The sequence below is a fragment of the Bos indicus x Bos taurus genome, chromosome 23 (assembly GCF_003369695.1).
Source record: "Bos indicus x Bos taurus breed Angus x Brahman F1 hybrid chromosome 23, Bos_hybrid_MaternalHap_v2.0, whole genome shotgun sequence".
NCBI classification, from domain to species: domain Eukaryota; kingdom Metazoa; phylum Chordata; class Mammalia; order Artiodactyla; family Bovidae; genus Bos; species Bos indicus x Bos taurus.
The window spans coordinates 28,249,672-28,271,084 of record NC_040098.1 but is presented as its reverse complement, the minus strand read 5'-3'; the positions used below and the strand labels follow the sequence as shown (position 1 = coordinate 28,271,084).

Sequence of the window (21,413 nt, the reverse complement as noted above, 5' to 3'; positions counted from 1 at the left end):
CCTGAGGTCAACTAAGAAGAAGGAGCTGGCTGTTGCTGCCCAATCCCAGAAATCCCATGTTTTCTCCCTTCCAGTCCTGGGCCTGGGTCCAGGCTGAGCTGAACCTCTCCCATCAGGTCCTAGCAGTGAACTCTTTAGGCTAGTTGGCACCACAGCTGGGATCTTGACCCAGGCTCTCTGGTGGCAGAGTCTTGCTCTGATTAAAGCTCTGAGGTCAGCTGGCAGAGAAAGGGTGGGATATTGGGGGATGTGTAGGCTCAGTTCAGCTCTAAGCTCTCACCCCACCTCCTCGGTGCCCCAGCCTCCCACCGAGTCCTGCCACCCCTCTTTAGCATGACCTCTCCTGTAAGTCCTTCAACTGCCCCCTCACCTGCAACAGTGGCCCCTGATAGCCCTACTTAGTCCACTGGGACCCCACCCCTCATGGCAACAGCTCCCTGAAGAGGGCTGGGCCCCTGATCCCAGCTGTGGCTATCAAGTTCCTTCCTGAGGACTTTGGAATCGATGGGGGCAAGTTTGATCACGCCATTACAGCCTTTTTGTCCTGGGGCTAGACCCGTATTCTGTGGAGTCTAACCTTGAAAGCAGTTCTGTGCCGCCTGCACCTGGGAGCACAAGCAGCTTGACTGCAGACAGAGAGGAGGGAGGGGACTTCCCTGGTGGTCCAGTGGTTAAGAATCCACCTGCCAATGAAAAAAACGGGTTGGATCCCTGGTCTGGGAAGATCACATGCCGTGAAGCAACCAGGCCTGTGGGCCCCCACGACTGAGCCCGAGTTCTAGAGCTCACGAGCCTCAATTGCTGAAGCCCACATGCCTGGGTGTCACAACTAGAGAGTACCCTCTGCTCGCCGCAATTAGAGAAAGCGCAGGCATGGCAATACAGGCCCAGTGCAGCCAAGATTAATAAACAAACGAAAGAGGAGGAACGAAGAGTGAGGAAGCAGCCATGTCTCCAGGGCTCTTTAGTTCACAATTCCTGGCTTTCCAAGGCCAGAAGTTCCCTTCTACTTGCCTGCTTTGGATTCTGTGAGATATCCCTCTATTTGTAGAACAATTCTTACTTTTGGCTCAAACTAGCTCAAGTGGGTCTCTCTTCATTGCAACCAAAGATCGTCAGGTAGAGGGTAAGAGATCCAAACTGGGGAAACATTTAATTCTTCATCTTCAAGTTTTGAGAATAAAAAGAGGCAATATTACTGATGACACTTGGACTATAGGTATAAACTGGGATAACACATGCAAACCGGGACATGTGGTTCCCCTATCTGTAAGTTAAAAGAAAAACACACAGATCATTCTCATCTCATTTTGTGCTTCAAAGGCCATCTGGGAGGGCATATTAGGCGTGGGTTGTCATTCTTCTCTCTGAGACAAACCCGTGGCAGGAAGCTGGTCCAAGGTGGTGGTGGGGGTGGGATGGGGTGGAGGTGGGAGAGGGCTCATGGACACGTTTTCCTGAACGGTTGACAGAAAGCTGATTCTGGCTGTTGAAGAAGGTCAGGGTTGTGTTTCCTTTCCTTCTTGATAGATGAATGGGAAAAGGCCTGCTCTTTGATATTGGATTTTCCAAGGCCAAGAGATTCGATGCCATTCCAGGAATGTACTGTTTTGTGGGCGGGACAGTGGGCAAGGACCTGAGGGAAGGAGTCGAGGGAGGCTTCAGAACAGCTCAAGTAGCCAGATGGCTGAAGGTGTGGAGAGCTATAAGTGGCGGGGCCGGGGCCTCTGCCTGGGTCTCCAGCCATGGTCCTCCTAGGGCTGCTGCTGCTGCTCACCCTGCTAGCTGGCGCTCACCTGCTATGGGGCCGGTGGAAGCTCAGAAACCTCCACCTCCTACCTCTGGTCCCGGGCTTCTGCACCTGCTGCAGCCCAACCTCCCCATCCATCTGCTGAGCCTGACTCAGAAACTCGGGCCTGTCTACAGGCTTCGCCTTGGGTTGCAAGGTGAGGGTCTGCCTCCTTCCTGGCCCACAACAGTGAGGAGGGTTGGGGGTGTGCTTTCCTGCTGACTTCCTGCTTTTCCTACCACTCTCCCCGCCAGAGGTGGTGGTGCTGAACTCCAAGAGGACCATTGAGGAGGCTATGATCAGGAAGTGGGTGGACTTTGCCGGCAGACCCCAGATACCATCCTGTAAGGGGTTGCTTGAGGGGAGAAGCAGGGCTTTGGGAGGCAGGGGAGGTCAGCCCTGTGGCTTCCTTGGTCAAGTCGACCCTCCCACCCCCAACCCCTACTCGCAGACAAGCTGGTGTCTCAGCGCTGCCAGGACATCTCTCTGGGGGACTACTCTCTGCTCTGGAAGGCCCACAAGAAACTCACCCGCTCAGCCTTGCTGCTGGGCACCCGCAGCTCCATAGAGCCCTGGGTGGACCAGCTGACCCAGGAGTTCTGCGAGGTGAGCCTGGACTCCCACAGTTAACCCAGGTCAGCTTCACCCTCCTGGAAGGCCCTCTATTTTTTTTCCACTCATATTACCTAAAGCATGTGGCATCTAGTTCCCTCACCAAGGATCGAACCTGTGCCCCCTGCATTAGGAGCAGAGAATTTAGCCTCTCGACCACCAGGGACGTCCCAGGTCCCTCCCTATTTAGTTCATGCTCTTTCTCTTCAGCGCATGAGAGTCCAGGCCAGTGCTCCCGTGACCATCCAGGAGGAATTCTCTCTGCTTACCTGCAGCATCATCTGTTACCTCACTTTTGGAAACAAGGTCAAGGCTCTCTTGCCCTCCCATATGCCTGCCCCCCTCCCCCCACCCCCCGCAACCCCTCCCTGATCCTCTCCTGGTTCTGCACTGAAAGGATATCTTCCTTTTCTGGCTGGAGGACATCTTAGTACATGCCTTTCACGACTGTGTTCAGGACTTGATGAAGACCTGGGACCACTGGTCCATCCAGATTTTGGACATGGTTCCTTTTCTCAGGGTGAGGAGGCGCAGCCCCGACATGCCTGGTCCTGGGAGAAAGGGTGGGGATGGGGAACAGGCTTCCTTGCCAGCAGCTACACCTTCGTACTCTCTGCCCCAGTTCTTCCCCAACCCTGGGCTCTGGAGGCTGAAGCAGGCCATAGAGAACAGGGACCACATGGTGGAGAAGCAGCTGACGCGCCACAAGGTGGGAATCGTGCGTGGACCGGGGTCCTCCTCGGTTGGCAGCGGTGACGCTACTGGCCAGAGCCAGGCAGCTTCTGGGCCATCCCTGTGGTCCTGGACCCATGGCACCCTCTAAACACTCTCCCCAAGCCAGGCACTCAGGCCAGCTGGTCCTCCCCTCCCCAGGAGAGCATGGTGGCCGGCCAGTGGAGGGATATGACGGACTACATGCTCCAGGGGGTAGGGAGGCAAAGAGTAGAAGAGGGCCCGGGACAGCTCCTGGAAGGACACGTGCACATGTCTGTGGTGGACCTTTTCATCGGGGGCACTGAAACCACGGCGAGCACCCTCTCCTGGGCTGTGGCGTTCCTACTTCACCACCCCGAGGTATGCCCTGGAGGAGGCAAAGGGATCCTTCCTGGCAGCCTGGCCAGGGTGGCGGGAACCTAGCTCACTGGTGGCGATGCAGGCTGTGTTGTGGGGTGTAGGACTGGGTGGATCAGTGGGGTTTGCCTGGGTTCTTCTACTCGGCACATAGTTTCATGTGAGTTCCTCCAGGGAATGGTGGAAGTCTGGGCTTCCCTAGTGGCTAAGACCGTAAAGAATCTGCCTGCAATGTGGGAGAGTCAGGTTCGACCCCTGGCTCAGGAAGATGCCCTGAAGAAGGGAATGGCAACTCACTTTAGTACTCTTGCCTGGAGAATTCCATGGACAGAAGAGTCTGGAGGGTTACAGCCCATGGGCTCTCAGAGAGTCGGATACGACTGAGTGACTAGTGTATGCGTGCACGCACACACACACACAGACACACACAATGGAGGCTGGCAGCTGAGGGCTGGCCAGTGACAGGACTTGGGCTCCATTTCTCAGATTCAGCAATACCTTCAGGAGGAGATGGATCGCGAGCTGGGCCCCAGAGCCTCGCACCCTGGAGTCACATGAAAGGATGGTGCTCAGCGGCCCTTGCTAAAGGCCACCATTGCAGAGGTGCTGCCCCTGGCCTTGCCACATGGCACCACGGCCTAGCAGGTGACTCCGGAGGCCTAGGGATGAACGGCCAAGGCCCCAGCAGGGTCCAGTGGGCCTCTCACTTAACCCTAACCCTCAGCATCTTCAGCTACGACATCCTTGAGGGCATGGTCGTTATCCTTAACCTCTAAGGTGCCCACCTGGACGGGACCGTCTGGGAGCAGCCGCACGAGTTCTGGCCGGGTGCGTGGCGGGGCGGGTGCCTGCGGTGGTGGGTGGCGGTGCAGCGGGCGGCCCATGAGCCCGGTCGGTCCTTCCGCCCGCCCGCAGACCGCTTCCTGGAGCCGGGTGCGAACCCCAGCGCACTGGCATTTGGCTGCGGGGCGCGTGTGTGCCTGGGCGAGTCGCTGGCGCGCCTGGAGCTCTTCGTGGTGCTCCTGCGACTGCTGCAGGCCTTCACGATGCTGCCGCCGCCCGTGGGCGCCCTGCCGTCGCTGCAGCCGGATCCCTACTGCGGTGTCAACCTCAAGGTCCAGCCTTTCCAGGTGCGGCTGCAGCCCCGGGGGGTGGAGGCCGGGGCCTGGGAGAGCGCCAGTGTCCGGTGATGGGGGAGGAGTGGGTGGGAGGACTCGGCCAGTCACGTGCCTCGGTGTCTCCTTTTATTGCTCCCGTACAAACCGCTGCCCTCCCCGCTGTAAACATGGTGCTGTGAGATCAACGGTGAGGGGTCTCACGCCCACCACACTGGCAGAAGGCTGCTAGCACAACATGGAGAAGAGTTCGCTTTTACGTGGTGCCCCATAAAACACAGAGCTTTTGTGCTCTGGAGAAAAGCAGAGGGGTGTTAGGGAACTTGCCCTCTCTCTGTCTCCCAGGAGATGGATCCACAGGACTCCCTTGCCACTCCTCACTGCCACCTACCCCAACCTTCCAGAGTGTCCCCAACGCCTCACCAGGGTTGTTGTAGTCACACAGGATGGCCCTGGCCGGCGGTACCAGCCCCACGGGCACCTCCTGCACAGCTCCAAAGCCTATGTACTCCTGGGAGGTGGGGACCTGGCATGGGGGGAGATGGGAGGCAGGGAAGTCAGGGACCCACTTCTGGGCCCTGAGCTTTCATAGACCGCTGTGATGGATTTGCTTGGCCTGTTTGGTTCCGGTCGATCTTATCTTCAGTGTCCTTTATGTTTTTTTACCTTCCAGCCTCAGGATTTCTAAAAACTGCTCCTCAAGGTCTCTGCTGACTTCACTGCTCACATGGTGACCTCACCCCAGTCTCTTGTCCTGGCACCTTCACAGAGGCTCACTTCATGGACACATTCTTCACGAAGCTCTCCCTACCCTCAGGGCTAGCTTCCAGACCACCCGGATTCTGACCTGCTCATTTCTTACCTTCCTGCTTCGTCCCTCCCAGAGACACAGGCCCCAGCGCAGGCCCTTCCCCTTCTCTGTGCTCCCCAGGGTAGTCTCATCATTCCCCAAACTCTGCAGGTGGGCAGCTTCTCCCAAATGTTCAGCCTTTTTCTTGTATTGGGACTTTTACAGGATGTATTAAACTCTCCCGATTCCGTCTGCCTGCCCTCCAAACCCACTCACCCTCTCAATAGCCTCAATGATACAACTAAGGCCTCCCTTTTCTGCTTGGTAACAGCAAGTGCTAGCCCTCTGCTTGCCTTCTATGACTCCACCACTCATGTCTAGGCCCAGATCCTTCTCCTCATGCCCACACTGGTCCAGTTCAGCCTGGTATCCCACGTGAGTTTCCTTCTTAAGCTGCACGGTGAGCTCCCTGACTTGACATCTTCCTCATTTTCCACTGTGTTCAACCAGACTCCTCTGCCTGGCTTCTCAAGCTAACAGGGTTTGTCCCCTCTGCACACACTGCGCAGGGAGGGTCTCCCTGACGCACAAATACCTGGCCAGTTGTATCTCAGTCTTAACACGCCTGACGAATGGTATCACAGTATTAACACGCCTTTTTCACATTTTTCTCTGAGAGGTTACAGTAAATGTTCAAAAAACTTTTTTGAGGGCCATCAGAGGGTTGATAACAATGTGTTAGTCAAAGGTGGCCATGGGAAAAACAACAACAACAACAACAATTCATCTAAAATCACCATCATTTCAAAAAAGACAAAATACACATTTATATAAAAAAAGAAAGAGAAGGTCAATGAAAAAGAAGCAGTCCCTCAAGTTGAATACATTCAGCTTTATGAAAGGCGCTCTCTCAAGCCCTCCCCGGCTACTGGCACTGGGCCCAAAGCCACCGAAGGGGCTCAGCCCCGCCTCCCTGCAGGCAGCGGGGAACCTCCCTGGCCAAGGCTCCGACCCCCTCCTGTCCTGCCTTCCTGCTCACTCCACAAGGTCTCTCCCAGAGCAGTAGCTGCTGATACACCTGCCTCCTGGGAATCCTCCTAACACAGCTCAGGAAACCCAGTGCCAGCTGTGCGCCCCTCTGTCACCCTCCTTGCTCACCGAGTCAAAGTACAGCAGGACGTGGGGACCCTCGGTCTCAAAGTGGCTCACGTAACGGTCGGAGAGGGAGGCCAGCTGTGGGGAACGGGAGCCGGGAGTCACAAGGAGAAAGCCCCTGGCCGCCTGCACGTGACAGGGCTCAGCAGCTGGGGCTGCTGCGGGGATGGGACAGGGCTCCTGGGGCACAGGCGGCCCCTCTGGGTGGCTGGTCACACCTTCTCCAGGTCAGCCCGCAGGGCGTGGAATCCACTCAGGAGGGTGATGTCCGCAATGGCCATGCCTGACAGCCCCACCTTCGCAGACTTGCCTGTGGAGACACGTGCCTGTTGTCTGGGTCCCCCTGCCTGGTTCACTGGATGCACCCTGGGTTCCAGTTCGTTGGCCGCCTTGGCAGCCTCTGTCTTACAGTAGTTCCTCCACCTGTCAAACAGATTTAGAGGTGTCATGGGCCGGGAGTGGGCCTCGGGGTCATCCCCGGCTGGAGAGTCCTCCTACTTTAGTCCTCGTAGTCCTCCTCCGCCTCTACTGCGAGGGGACAGCACTGTGGCTCAGCCCTGGCACCACCCCCTCAGAGACCCACAGCCTGTGACCCCAACACTCACTCGTGTACTCGACGTGGCCCATGACCGTCACTTCAATCTGAAGACCCTGGCGGGTCGTGTTCGTCATGTCCATGACATTGTAGTTGCAAAGGACCTGGCTCAACAAGGGGTGGGAAGGGGACATGGGACCTTTGGGGCCACAGACCTCTCTCCAGAGCCACATGGAAGGCTCTGGACCCCTTAGCTCCTGGGCTAAGAGCTTCAAGGCCCTCTGCCCATTCCCATCCACCTCCCAGACCAGTCCAAAAATACAAAGGAGCCGAGGTGTTGGGTGAGAAAGAGAGCGGAGCAGGGTCCTGGCATGGGGGCAGGCACTGTACACATGCACTGAAGAAGCTACAGAGAAAAGTTCAGGAATGGCTGCCAGGAGAAGCTTGGAGTAGGAGAATGAGTGTGTCATGGGGGACAAGAAGCACCTGAAGTACATTCAGGGCCAGGAGATGTGTATAGATGCAAGGACCTGTCCTGCTGGGGAGGTGGGCATGGCTGGGGTGAAAGCAGACGAGGAGTTACTGGGGTCATGAGGACAGGCTTAGGATGGAGCAGGGGGCACTAAGATGGCTTCTGCAGTGGCAGCTGGGCTCCTGTATGGAAGGGACACTGTCAGTCAGACAAGGAGACACAGGAGGAGGAAGGGGTTTGGGGCTCAACCACGTCTAAGGTGCTGTGGGACACAGGGGCTCAGAGCTCAGGGGAGACACTTGGCTTGAGGGGCCAAGTGTTTGAGCATCAGCACTGAGGGCTGAAGGGGACCACAGGTGCCCAGAAAGAGTGCAGAGCAGAGTGAGGGGCACCTGCCCAGGACAGAGCACAGGCAACCACAACCCAGGGGCCTCTTCCTCCTTCCCAGACCATGAGCTCTGCCCGCAGGTCTCCCACTCAACACCCCGGCTTCACCCTGATGGGCCTGCCTGCCCAGTGCCACCAGCTCTCACCTTCAAGGTTCCTTTGCTGTTTCCTCTCACCTCCACGTTAATCTTGCTTCCCAGGGAAAACTTTCACAAGCACAAAAGGGAAAGAGATGTCAGAAGGGCACACTGTTGCTTCAACTTACCTCCTCCACCAAAATAACTCCACCTCCTCTCCCCACCTCTCTTTTCAACACTTTCTACTTTCACCTGCATTCTCTCTCCACCATCTCCTAAACCCTCTGTAGATTCTGCATGGATCATTTTTAGATCAGATCAATGAAGCTCAGAGGTTGGGTGACTTGCTACAGCTCACAGAGCCAGTAAGTCTTCCCACAGTTATCAGAAAGAGGGGCCATAGGGATTCAGCAGGGGTGAGGAAGAGGGGATGACTTCTGGCCTGGCCGAGGGAGGCCCAGGTGTCCCGGTCACCCAGGTGAGGGCACGGTTCACCTGCAGCTCCTCCTCCAGCCTGTGGACTTGGTGGTTGGTCAGCTGCAACACGTGGGACTTGAGCCCACTGCGGCCCAAGGAGCTCAGGGTCACGTTGAGCCCCTTCTCCTCGGCGGTGTGGGACGCAATCCAGTACGCAGACAGGGCGTCCAGAGCCACAACAGTGTCCTGGGGCAAATGGGCCGGGACTCAGGTACTCGGGCTCAGGACCAGCCACCCTAGAACCCCAGGACAGCCCCTACCTGGGTGCTGCGGAATCCCCCTTGGAAGCTGCCCTGGCGGGTCAGCCAGGATGCAGCCTGGTCGGCCAACTCAGCCTTGCCCTCCCATAGCAGCAGGTGTAGCAGGCCGTAGGCCATGGTTTCAATCCAGAGGGCCGGAGCCTGGGGAATGGGGTCTGCTGGGCTACGTGGAGCCGGAGTGGGTGACAGGACGTTGCTTGGAGAAGTGGTGACTGAGCCCCAGTACAGCTTATCTGGAGTGAAAGGAGACCCACAGGTGAACAGGGGAGGATCTTAGTCATCTGACCCTTTGACGCCCCCCCTTTATCTCTCCTAATTTCCCAGTAACCCCTGCTTATGCTCTGATTCCCTCCGAGGGCCTCCATTCATTCCGTTTCTCCCTTTGGACATGCTCAGGGGTCTCGCTCTCCCAAGCCTCAGGACCACTGCCAGGACCCCCTCACCACCGATGTCCTGGGCCATGGCCATGAGGTTGTTGTGGGCAACTCTCCGCAGGTCCTCGGGGGCCTCGGTCAGCGACAGGGCGTAGGCCGTGATGGCGGAGGCGTGGGCACCCAGGAGCCCAGAGGTTGCTTTCGCCCCCAAGAAGGTGTTTACTCTTGAGAAGGAATTTTCCTGGAAGAAAGTTGGGGGAGGATCTGTGGACTGGGCTTCTGAGAGGAAAGGGATCAGTGAAGGGCAGACACATAGCTGCCTTACCACTCTACTCAAGTGCTCAGAATGCTTGTCTGGGAGGACCGCCAGCCTGTGGTGAAGGGCGATGACCACAAGGGCCGTGAGCGCCACAGTCTCATCGCTTCCCACTAAGCCTCCCTGGTTGAAGTGGGCAGAAAAGGAGGCACCAACCACGAGTGGGGAGGGGCAGGGCTACTCTTCCCTCCTATGCCCTTGGCCCAGCCTCCCAGCCCCATACCTGCATTTCCCTGCGGATAACAGGACAGGGGTCATGGAATGAGCCATCATCCCGTTGCTGCGACAGCAGCCACGTGGCCGTCTCCTGCAGCTTTTTAGCAGAGCCGCCCACCTGATCCTGGGCCAAACTCAGTATCTTCAGCACAAAGGCCGTGAGCCTAGAGGAGACGAAGGCATTGCTAGGGATAACCACTGGTCCCGATAAAGGGGAGGCCCCACTCCTGGTGGCTCCTGGCTATTTACCCTCCCATAGTAGCTGGCTCTGCCCCCACCAGCCCTGGCCCCTTCCATACACCCAGGACACTCCCCCAAACTCACCAGGTGCTACTGTCCCGATGTAACCAAGCCCCGTAGGAACCATCTCTTTTTCGAAACTCCTGGATCCATGTGTAGCCTTGGAGGGGAGAGGCAGCTGAGATCACACCCACTTCCCTACTGCTGTGGCCAGGCTACGCTCAACATTTCCACTGGGGACAGAATCTCTCTTCCCTGCTCTGACCACCCGGGCTGCCCAGCTTCCATTAATTGCGCTCCCCTGGCCCCCAGTCCTGCTAGTCGCTGCACTCAGAACCTTTCTGGATGAGATTCACAGCGTGGTCCTTGGTCTCAGGGGCAGCATGCTGCACTGCTCAGTCTTGTCCAGGTAGTGGGAAGCAGCCAGTGTTGGAGCCAACAGGGTCATGGTTTGTTCCACGCAGCCTTGGGGAAGCCTCAGGAGGGAGGCCAGGCCTCCTGGTGACAAGGCCCCCTCAGAGCCCAACGCTTCCAGTGGATCCGAGGCTATGGGGAGGGACAGGATGGAGGGTCAGAGAGCAGGTCAGGGGGCCAGGGTGGGAGGGTCAAGGAATCTCGGGATCAAACAGAAATTCCCAGGTTTCCCATGAATCCAAGAGAGGCGCCCGGGAAGGGACTGGAGGACACGCCCACCTGTGACTCTGACGAAACTCTTGAAATCTCCTTCAGGGATAATATTGGGATCAGAGTTGCCAGGAATTTCCAAGGTCCAGCCTCGGGGGTCTGGGAAGATGAGGGGAGTCAGCGGTCTGTCCTGCTGCCCACACCCTCTGTCCCCTCCCACCCCAGGACACTGCTGTCTGTGAGTGGAGGTCACTCACCCAGGGGGTTGAGTTCATAGACTATTTCCTCCCTGTGAAGGGCCCCTGCTCTCTGTGGAGGGGAAACGGAGCTGTGAGAGGTCACACAGGCTACAGCCTGCCCCTCCCAGCGCACACTCCTCAGGACTTGCAGTTGGAACTTCAGGGACACAGTGGGGCCAGGATTGTGGAAAGTGCAATGGACCAAAGCATTGGGTTTGGGGGTGGCCTCAGCCCTGTTGCAGGGAGAGGGCCAGAGCAGGGGATGAATCTGGGAGCTGGGGACCTAGATTCAAGGGTGTTCCATTCACCTCGACTTGTAGAATCTTAGATATTGTGTCCCCCACAGGGAAATCAAAGGATCCTCGAGCCATCACCTTCAGGGACACGGCAGCAGCTGCGATGGGCACCACAGAGAAGCCAATGGGCCGGGCAGAGCCCGCAGGCACCTGCACCTGCTGGGCGAGCCCTCCACCCCCGGCCAGGCACAGCCCCTCCACTGGGGACACGTGGACGCTCACCTGGGGGCAGGAAGACAGGGAGGGCCAGGGTCCCAGCCCAGTTAGGCTCCCCACCCTCACCTGCCCCAGTCCCCCGCCACCACCGTGCGCGCAGCCGCCAAGGGGCCTCACGGTCAGATCGCTATCCAGGTAGTTGTAGAGGACAGACCGCAGCTCGAGCTGCTCAAAGCGGCGGACAGAGACCGGCAGGCGGAGGTGCATGTGGAATTCACGGAACACTCGGAGTCGGGCCGGGGTGGCCACACACAAGCCTGATATAGAGTGGGCACAATTGAAAGGCCTGGAGGCATCACACCCAGGGGACCCCAGCAGTGAGGGGCAGAACCTGCCCCTGGTCCCCCCACTTCCCACCCATCCCCTGCCTGCCATTGCTCTCTGGCTTCAGGCCCCATGCTCGGCATGCAGACATCTCCAGGTCTCTGCCCTTCCTTCCTGTACCAAGAGCTAAAGACCAAGCAGGGAGCCTCAGACCAGGGAGCCTGGAAAAGGGAGGCCCAGGGCCCAGGCAGGGTGACGGCACCTGTGGTTTTGGACAGGCTCACGCCGTGGATCTCCCACGTGGTCAGAGAGTCCGGGAGCAGCAGTCGCAATCTGCAGTGGAAAGGTGAGAAGCTGGGTCCCACGCTGGGCAGGACCCCGACACAGCCCAGAGACAAGGCCAGGCCCCATGCGCGCCCTCACTGGGAGAAGCGGTCCACTTCTTCCACTTTCCAAAGCCAGTTCTCGGGGAAGAAGCTGCGCACGGGGATGTCATCCTCTTCGATCAGGTCCTCCTCCTGCAGGAGCTCCATGGCTGCGGGGGCACACGGTGGAGGGCAGTGAGGAGGGGGCCGTCCTGACCCTCCAGGGGCCCCGGCCAGTGCCCCGGCCACACCCAGCCCCTCACCTCGGGCCAGGCCCACCTGGCCCCTGGTCCGGGCCTTCTTGCGCAGGCTCTCGGCAAACTGGCAGCAGGACAGGAAGGGCTCGCGGCAGGCCGGCTGCTGCACCCGGGCCACCCGCTGCTCACAGGTGCGCGCCATGGGCAGCCGGGTCAGCCCGTCCTGGCAGCAGTGCTTGGCGACGGGGGAAGTGTACTGGCCCACTGCAGGACCAGGTGAGGGTGAGCGTGAGGCACGCCTCATCCCCGGCCCGACCTCTAGATGTACCAGGACTCACCCCGAGAGACCAGGAACTTGAGGGTGGTCAAAGCAGAGCACTTCCCCCACTCCCTTTCACCTCAGAACTGTGGTGTCTGGATTACTAGCCCGGACGCCATGCACGGGCTCAATCGGGAGCAGAGGACCCAACAGGCAGACCTGCATCCCGAGCCTCGGGCCCAAGTGGAGAACTGCATATGCCTTAGTTGCTCAGGTGTGTCCAACTCTGAGACCCATAGACTGTAGCCCACCAGGCTCCTCTGTCCATGGAATTCTCCAGGCAAGAATACTGGAGCTGGTAGCCATTCCCTTCTTCAGGGGATTTTTCCAACCCACGGATCGACCATGCATCTCGTGCATTGCAGGCAGATTCTTTACCATCTGAGCCACCAGGGAAGCCCTTAGAGAATTACATGGGCACCCTCAACTCACGTTTCTCATGAATCGCCTTTTGGAAGTTCACATTTCTCTTTTTCCTAGACTTTGACTCCTTGGGACAGCTCAGACCTAGTAGAGAGCAGGACTGCAGTCAGCAGGAGGGTGCAGGGCCTCCCCCTCCCCTCTGAGTCTCCCCTCCCAGCCCAGCCCTTCCCACCCCTCCTCTTCCTGTCTTTCCCCTTCAGGCCCCTCCTTCCTCCTTATCCTCCCACCACCCACTCCCCTTCCTCCTCTGTCCTCACTCTTTCTGATTTCAGTCCGATGGTCTCCATCAGAAAAGGCCAGACCAGCTGCTTTGAACACTTGAGGGGCAGTGTCTCCACCGCCGGGACCACAGCCAAGGTCATAGCTGTTCATAGCTTCGAAGACCTGGCCAGAAAAGGCAGAGATGCTGCAGAGACAAGAGTGGCTGTGGCCACGATCGCATACTCAGCTGTAGGTGAGAGGGCAGGGTCCACACAAGTACGAGAGAGACACAGAGAGCGGAAACAGAGGCCACCAGGGCCAAGGCTCAAGGGAGGAGTGGCAGCAGTCCAGCTGAGTGAGTTCTAGTGCCTGCCTGGGGTCGGGCAGCAGGAAGATGAACCTGGGAGGGAAGGGAGGATCAGAGAGAGGACCTGACCAACCTTGACCATGTCGAGGGGTTTGTGGGACTTGCCACCCACAGCATACAGAGCCGTGTCCACAGCTCCCAGGGCCACCAGGGCTCGAGACTCTGTTTTCAGGTTGAGTTTCACAGTGTCCCCAGGACGATATGCCTTGGAACTGTCCACGTTCAGCTCCAGCTGGCAGAGGTGGCAGGTGGGGGGCAGTCGGGGTGGGGAGAACTCGTTCAGTCTTGTGCATCCTCAGTGCACCCCAAACTAAATCACCCCATTTGCAGTCATGCAGTCTTCTCTCTTAATCCTCCCAGCACACGCACACACCCCATCTCTTCCGATGCCAGTTATCTTCCCCTCACAGCCTCCAGCCTGGACGTCCACTCGCAGGGAGTTGGCCACCGGGACGCCCCCATGATAGTAGAAGGCCACGAGGTGGAAGGAGGGCACCAGGTGATGGTCCACAAACACGGAGATGGAGGTCAGGTGGCTCCTGGGCTCTCGATGTACAGACACGATCTGGCCCCGGGACACAATCTGGAGGAGAGCAGGATGCTTCTCACTGCCCATCCCATGCCCTGAGGCACCACCCACCCTGAGGGCTCCTTCCTCTTGAGACCCTCCCACCCTGTCCCCCCTGTGACCCCTCACGCGCACCATGTAGTAGAAGTAGGAGAAGCTCCCACTGATGCCCACGGCTCGCAGGTTTAGGTTAAGGGTCTCTCCGACTTTAAGAGGTCGCGGATTCTGCCACTCAATGGACAAAAACCCAGAGCTTCTGGACAGGGGCGCTTTCACAGTGAGACTGCCTACCGCAGGGTAGGGGGAGCCTGCAGACACCTGGAGAGAGGGCAGAGGTCGCAGGATCAATGGAAAGGGCACAGGCACCCAGCTTCCCCCACTCTACCTGCCACCCTGGGAACGTTCTCTCCTAGCTCCCCCACTCCCATGAGGGTGGGGTCCTACCGAGAGCTGCATTTCTGAGATGGTCCGAGGAACACCAATGGAGACGATGACTTGGCCGCTCCCATCTGTGTTCTGTTCAAAGTCCCGGTTTTTAGAAATCGATCCAGAAAACAACTTGGCAGACACTTTGACGGGAATGCCAGAGGCTGGGGAGCCTGACATGTCACGGACCAGGGCCTAGGTAGATGAGGGAGGGGCAGAGGGAAGAGTGCAGTCAGTGAGACGCGGCCCCCTCCTGCCCACCACCTCCGGCGCCCACTGCTCATCCTCCCCCTTCCAGAAGAAACCTGCAGCAGGAAGGGGATCCCAGGTATAAGCTGCTGCTTGGTTTTGCTTAGATCCAGGGAGAAGGGAGATGACACGAAACGCCAGGATGTGAGCTCTGCCTCCTCCATCTCTCCTCCTGCAAGATACAGAGTGGAGAGAGGTGCAAGATACAGAGTGGAGAGAGGTGGACGCAGAAACCTGGGAAGAGAGGAAAAGGAGGGCTGGGGGCGGGGAAGGGGTGCTCTAGTGTTTCCCTCCACCAAGGCTGAACTTTTCAGGGCACAAACTGCCGTCTGTTCATCTCTATGTGTTTTGAGGTCAACAGAGAAGGGGTGGATGGATGGATGGTTGGATAGAGACATAAGTGGATGGAAAAATAGTTTGTCAAATAGATGGATGGATGGGTGGATCCATAGATGTTTGTGTGATGGATAGATGTTTGGCAGGGTGGATGGCCAGATTGATAGGTGGATAATAAATGTATGAGTGAATGAATAGCTGGATAGGCAGATGATGGGTGGATGGCAGGATGGGTGAATGAATGAATGGATGGATAGGTGGATGGTAGGGTGATGAATGGATAGATGAGGATTGGATGGATGGGTGGATGGATGGGTGAAAAAAACAATATGGAGATGGTGGAAGTTCGCCCTTTCCCAGAAAAAGCCCAGAAATGCAGTTGTAGAGACACGATCTTCTGCATCTTTCCTGACTTTGTGTCCCAGTTGAAGGTAAGCAAGGTGATGTTGGTGCTAGAGAACAGAGGGTCAGCTCGGAGGTCAGAGGTGAGGGTCCAGGGTTATAATCAGGGGAAACCACTCACCTGGAGACTCAATAACGGCTGCTGCAACATAACAGGCGCAGCCCTGGGAGGTCATCAGTGCTAATATTAAGCTTCTCCAGCACACCCTGAAACTCAGCCTTTTGCAGGGAAATTTGGCACTGGCCATCCACCAGCTGGGGCAAAGAAGACAGGACAGAGAATGAGACTCGAGTCTCCCACCTCACCTCCTCACGCCGCCTCACTCTCCTCACCCACCTCACGCACCTCAACCCTCCTTCCTACCTTGGTCTGACTCTCCAGGCCCCGCAGGAAAGTCTTTTCACCGTCCTCACCCAGGAGCCCAAAGCGCACGTATGCCACCCCCTGCACTGGCTTCCCGTAGATGTACCTGCCACCGAGGAGAGATTCGGACAAGGGGCTGAGGGCTGGGGCAAGGGAGGGAAGTGGGGTTCCACAGCACATTCATGCTGCATGGGGCATCCTGGGATCAGGCCCAGTGTGAGGGACCATGTGCGAGGGGGAGTTACCTGGCCTGGATGATCACTTGGATGTCACTAAGAAAGCCAGGTGTTGTCAGGATGTAGGGGTTTTCAGGAATGATCTTCACCTCAAAGTTGGGGAGAACTGACCCAAGGCAAAGGGAGGGCAGATCAGACTCTCGTGAAAGGACCCTTAAAATATTATCCTCCCCTTGGGGTTGTGGCAGCCGCGTCTCTCTTCCCTGGCCCTGCACCCCCCACCTCTGCTCCACCCCTTCCTCCTTGCAGACAAGGAGCGCTTGTCCCTCCCATCTCTAGCTCTCACCATATTTCTTCACCTTACTGGGTGCTGCTATTGGAATCCAGGCTGTCTGAGAATCGGGCTGAGATTTTTCACATCACTGGCCTCAGGATAGACAAAGGAGAGGCTCAGCTCACTATTGTGAGAGGTCTGCGGACAGCCAGTCACCAAACTCCCTAGGAGGAGACTGGAGGGTGAACCAGGGGCTGAGGAAGCTCAGTATCGGACCATGTGCTGTAGGTGGACAGCTCGGGGGAGGTTTTGGCATGTCCCAGGGAGGAGATGCTCACTCTGATATGTCTAGGATCACAAAGTTGTCCTGAAAGATGGAGGAGGGAGAAAACACTTCCCTTTTCTACACATGGAAGCCTTGAGAGTTCTGCAATGGGAGTAAAGTGGTCACGATCAGAGGCCAGTTCAGCAGCCCAGGCCCATAGGAAGGTCAGAGGGCGGCGGCTCACCTCCACCATGACCATGAGGATGTCAGTGGCCGGGCGCATCTTCTGATCCAGAGCAAAGACTCGGTAGCGAACTGGAAATGGAGGATGAGGAGGTGAGCAGGAGCCATGGGAGGATGGGCCCTGGACCCCAGACCCCCTCCCAGAAAGTGAAGGGAAGGAGAACAAATGTTTGCAAAGCAGCCTTCCTGTGAGGGGCTTCAGGTTATCTCACTCAAGTGGCTGGGAAGGCATGAAAGGTGGAGGCCCTGGCGCCAACTCACCCCGCTGGCCAGGGTTATAAACGGGCTGGTCCGTCTGCAGAAAGAGGTGCCCCCGGCGAGAGGAGAACAACAGGTTGACACCCTGCATGTCTGTCTGTTTGGACAGAGAGTCCCTTAGCCATGAGGACTGCACCATCAGCTGCACCTCGGGGGCTCTGCGGAGCAGATGGAGGCGACAGACCCTGGCCTGTTCCTGGGGGATCTGGAAGAGAGGGAGAAGGAGTGGGTGAGAGAGCAGAAGGGAAAAGACAGACTGACACACAGAGGAACACAGGGCTGGGAGGGGAGGAAGGGAGCAGGGGGATGAGAAGACAAAGATGTTTCCAAGAAGACAGAGGAGAACAGGAGGTGGGGCGCTGGGTGGCACCGGGAGGGAGTAGGCCTTTACCGGGACGTTGAGGAGTATGAAGTCTCTGTCTGAGCTGAGGCTGAAATCCACCTTCGGGGAGCAGAGCTCATTAACATGGGATGGGTTCCTCAGGAACACGGATCCTCTCACCACCTGTCCTGAAGGAGCATCCTGGAGTTTCACGGCCACAGACAGGGGGACCCCTATGCGAACCACAGAAGGAGAAAACAGGAGCAACCTGGGAAGAACAGGTGCGAGTCAACAGCCAGCCTCCAGCCTTCTCCCCGAATCAAGACCCTCTGAGCCCACTCTCCCCTCGCCAGCCCTGGCCCTGTTCAAGCTCTCCGCATCCTGCCTCCAGGACCTGGGCTTCTGCAGAGACAAGGCGAAGAAGCAAGATGCCCAGATCAGCCCCCAGAGGAGCCTCATGGCTGGAGGACCTGAGGGGTTCAGACCCGCCTGCTCCTTTCTGGTTAACCCAGGGCTTGGAGCAGAGTTTTGACTCAGGGCCTTGCTCCTCCCCTGGCCCAGATAAGCCAGGAAACCACGTGACAACCAAGAACTGCAACTGGCCCCAGACCCAGAACTGGGAGGGGGCACCCCAGACACCTGGGTCTCTTGAGAGAATCATGGACTCAACTGAGTCCTTCCCTGTTAACCCTCTCATCCCAATGCCCCGGGCACCAGCACTGCTGCCTGGGTCTGTGTGCCTGTGCATATAGCGTGCACACACACACATCTGCCCAGCAGGGCCCCACGTGGCTCAGCAAATGGTTCAGACACATGGCTCCTTTCTTGGTCCCACAAAACAAGATACTAAGAAACCTGTCTCTTACTGTCCATGCACGCAGGCTTGGCTGTTTCAGTCATGTCCAAGTTTTTGTGACACCGGGGACTGTAGCCAACTAGGCTCCTCTGTCTATGGAATTTTCCCGGGAAGAATACCGGAGTGGGTTGCCATTTCCTTTCTAACCCAGTCTCCTGAACTGGCAGTTAGATTCTTTACCACTCAGCCACCTGGGAAACCTGTCTCTTACAATAACTCCCGCAAAACCTGAACTACACTAGCTTTTTGCTTTTTGCAGGCTCTAACAGAAATTTTATCATTTAGGAAATTAGACACATCCTCATCGTCCCACAGGGAAACTGACCTCAGTGCTCCTTGTTCCTCTCCAACAAGGTAAAGCTCAGGTGCCACTTTGGCTTTACCTCTGCCCTTAAACGAGGTGCTTGAACTCACTTGTCTCATGAAACAAAAGACTCCAGAAAACATCACAGGCAGAAGAACTTTATTTGTCAATTTCAACCAAAATATGGAGAACTCTGTCCAACCTCCACAGCTTCCTGAGGTCCCTCCTTCCCACCCCAGACAGAATAGTGGCAGCACCTTGCTGCATGAAAGACAGCAGCCATGGCCTTGGCAAGGTTTCTGGCTCCACTTTCGTGAAAGGGCAGAGAAGCACAGCCCAAACCCCTCCACTGGGATGCAGCCCAGGTCAACAGCGGCAGTCACATCTGACCCTCGGCACAGCAGCAAGCCCAGCACTCATCCTGGCTCCCAAGCCTTCCCAAGGTGACCCTGCCTGAGCCAGGGCGGCAGCCCTCCTGGGCCCCTCAATCCCCACCCTGGGGAGGTGTGCAATGATGAACAGAGTCCTCAGGTCTCTGGCAGGTGGAGGAGGGTTCCAGAAGTGGTGGAGACACTGTGCAAGAGAAAGACAAGGCTGGAGCCGGGTTCCTGAGTTCCAGAGAACTCAGAACTTGGCTGGATATGTTCCCAGGTTCCAGAAGATAGGAGAGGGGCTGGGCTTTGCTAATGAGGGAAGCACAAGGAGGGAGGAAATCCAACCTGAGATCATTGCTCTGTCATCTTCCAGAGGCTGGGGCGCAAGACTCACCAGTCCACCAGCTGGGCCCCAATGAGGTCATGTACGTGGTAGGCAAGGCCGAGTTGCACCGAGGCAGGTGCCCGCCGGCCCAGGAGCTCTGAAAGGAGTAGCTCCCGGTACTGGCCTCGGTGAGGAGCAGCTCGTGGCTGCTCATGGCACAAGCCACCCGCCCGGCCAGCTTCACTGTGCCTGCCTCGTCCACGTACCCCAGGGTTCGGAGCATCTGCAAGGATGGCGGGTGTTGGGAGCCGGCAGACGGCTTCCCTGCCAGCCCACCAGCCCAGCCCCGGCCCCCCACCTCTACTCGCTGGTGGTACTCCGGGAGCAGCAGCAGCGACTGGTCCGACAGCAGGAAGCGCAGCCGCTCCATCTCCTTCTGGATCTGCATCCGCTCCCGCAGCTTCAGGTACTGCGAGGAGCCAAGGGCAAGGGCTCGTGAGGCTCCTCCCTGACCTCAGCAGGGGAGCTGAGGACCAGGACTGGGACGGGGGCAGCCAGTCTGCAGGGGATGAGAGGGAAAGCTGTCCCTTCCAGCTGGGAAGCTCACATCCAGGGACCAACCTGGGCAGGGAAACGGGGACTGTGCACACACTGAGCCCCCCGGATCAGCTCCTCCAGCTTCCGGGCCCGGAGCCCCCCCTCGACCACAGACACATCCTTGAGTTGCAGGTCATTGACAGGGTCGAGGGTGGGGGGCCCTGTGGGGTGCACCTGAGCCAGTCGTAGCAGTTCCTGGACAGCAGTGGTCACGGCCGCAGAGGGCGGATCCTTCCTGAGGATGGAGCTGGTCTTAGACCTGGGGCAGGGGCTTTTCTTCCTGCAGAGCCCCTCTCAGCCTGGGGAAGCCTCCCCGACCTCACCTTGCCACCCCGCCTTATGTAGTCCTGCCGCAGCATCTCTGACTTGAATTTTGGTTGCTGCCGCTTGCTGAAGTCCTCCAAGATCTTGTCCCCATTCAGCTGGAGCACCTTGGTGGTGATGGCGGCCACGTCTCCTGGCTGGAGCTTGGCCACAGTGTGGTCACAGGGCCCTGAGAAGAGGGGAGAGCAGATTCAGACCGGGCACCTCAGCCATGCTGTTGGCGAAAGCCTGGGCATCCGTCCACTCTCACCTTCAGGCAGGAACAGCTTGAATCCCATGAGGTCGTCTGGGTAGGGCACATCTGGGGAGGCTGGCCCCCTCTCCCGTGGTTCCTCAGACACGGGTTTGTCACACAAGACCAGGGCTGTGAATACTCTGCTGGTGGAGTTCGAAGAGACCTAGAGGATGTGGGGAGGCCAGGACAGGGCAGTGTGAGGAGTGGACATCCAAGAAGAGACAGATCTGCCAGTTCAGTCAGGGAGCATGGGGCGGCCATATAGACTGGTAACCAAGTCAAGCAATCGGAGCAGACTTCGGGGACAGGGCTTGGGGAGAGGACAAGGAGACGAGCATGAAGTGGTGGGGATGGGAAGGAAAGGAGGGCTAGAGGGAAAAATGAGAGCACTGCTGAGTACAAATGGCTCCTCGCCAAGTGGGGAAGATGGAGATGGGGCTGGCTGCTCCCTCTGGCCTTGGAGTCCAGATTCCCACCGCCCTCACCTGAAGGATCACACCCAGTGCGTTCTGATGCTCCTGATTCTTCACAACCACCACCCTTCCCGCTGAGAGAGATTTCAGCCCATTCACAGACTCTATGATGCAGTGCTAAAGAGCAGGGATGAGAAGAAAGGGGATAAGAAGTGTCACAGAGATGCTGGGACGAGGTTCAGGTGTACCCAGAGCGTCCCAGTCTCTTCCTCCCCGTCCATCACCCCGCCCCCAACACTCACAGGCGCTCATCTGGATCTGGCTCCGGGTCTCAGTCAGTTCCTCCCCCCAGCTGTAATAGTCAGGCAGGTCAATGAGCTGGCCAGTCACCTTGGGCTCCTGCAAGGCCCCCTGCTTCTTGGTCAGTTCAGCCAGAGCCTGTTCATGGGCCTGGGATAAGCCAGGGTGGGTGTGAAGCCAGAGTCTCCGGGCGACCCTCTCCACTTAAACCCATTGATTCCAGAGGCCCGCCTCACTGTACTATGTTCTCAACAGGCTGCCCTGTCCAGACTGAGGCAGGGTCACCTTGGGAAAGTTCGGGAGCCAGGTTGAGTGCTGGGCTTGCTGCTGTGTAGAGCGGCAGATGTGACTGCTGCTGTTGACCTGGGCTGTGTCCCAGTCGAGGGTTTTGGCCAGGGCTTCTCT

General features: G+C 57.8%; 2 protein-coding genes and 1 pseudogene across 2 annotated transcripts; 1 reads left to right on the top strand and 2 right to left on the bottom strand.

Moving 5' to 3' along the window:
* The first annotated feature begins 1,730 nt into the window (after positions 1–1,730).
* Positions 1,731–4,757, top strand: LOC113881527 (annotated as a pseudogene).
* Positions 4,703–17,801, bottom strand: LOC113881525 (complement C4-A-like). The gene is given in 40 exon segments (XM_027524536.1): positions 4,703–4,880; positions 5,011–5,113; positions 6,536–6,610; positions 6,751–7,034; positions 7,037–7,060; positions 7,138–7,231; positions 8,073–8,132; positions 8,499–8,666; positions 8,741–8,973; positions 9,184–9,355; positions 9,440–9,553; positions 9,654–9,810; positions 9,971–10,046; positions 10,224–10,265; positions 10,268–10,432; positions 10,580–10,669; positions 10,768–10,819; positions 11,058–11,267; positions 11,379–11,518; positions 11,788–11,858; positions 11,949–12,060; positions 12,154–12,351; positions 12,839–12,913; positions 13,087–13,213; positions 13,471–13,629; positions 13,771–13,980; positions 14,101–14,283; positions 14,410–14,586; positions 14,697–14,812; positions 15,500–15,530; positions 15,532–15,633; positions 15,743–15,848; positions 15,988–16,084; positions 16,265–16,281; positions 16,283–16,345; positions 16,531–16,619; positions 16,702–16,772; positions 16,962–17,163; positions 17,350–17,548; positions 17,675–17,801. Coding segments are annotated over 40 exon segments (4,794 nt in total). The 5' UTR covers positions 17,740–17,801; the 3' UTR covers positions 4,703–4,815.
* Positions 17,802–18,582: 781 nt separating this feature from the next.
* Positions 18,583–21,207, bottom strand: LOC113881523 (helicase SKI2W-like). Its single transcript, XM_027524534.1, has 8 exons — positions 21,021–21,207; positions 20,781–20,885; positions 20,311–20,458; positions 20,103–20,229; positions 19,761–19,971; positions 19,498–19,608; positions 19,209–19,422; positions 18,583–19,013 (listed from the first exon to the last, which is right to left on the bottom strand). The coding sequence occupies exons 3-8, from the start codon at positions 20,336–20,338 to the stop codon at positions 18,925–18,927; spliced, it is 780 nt and encodes a 259-aa protein (XP_027380335.1). The 5' UTR covers positions 20,339–20,458; positions 20,781–20,885; positions 21,021–21,207; the 3' UTR covers positions 18,583–18,924.
* Positions 21,208–21,413: the final 206 nt, after the last annotated feature.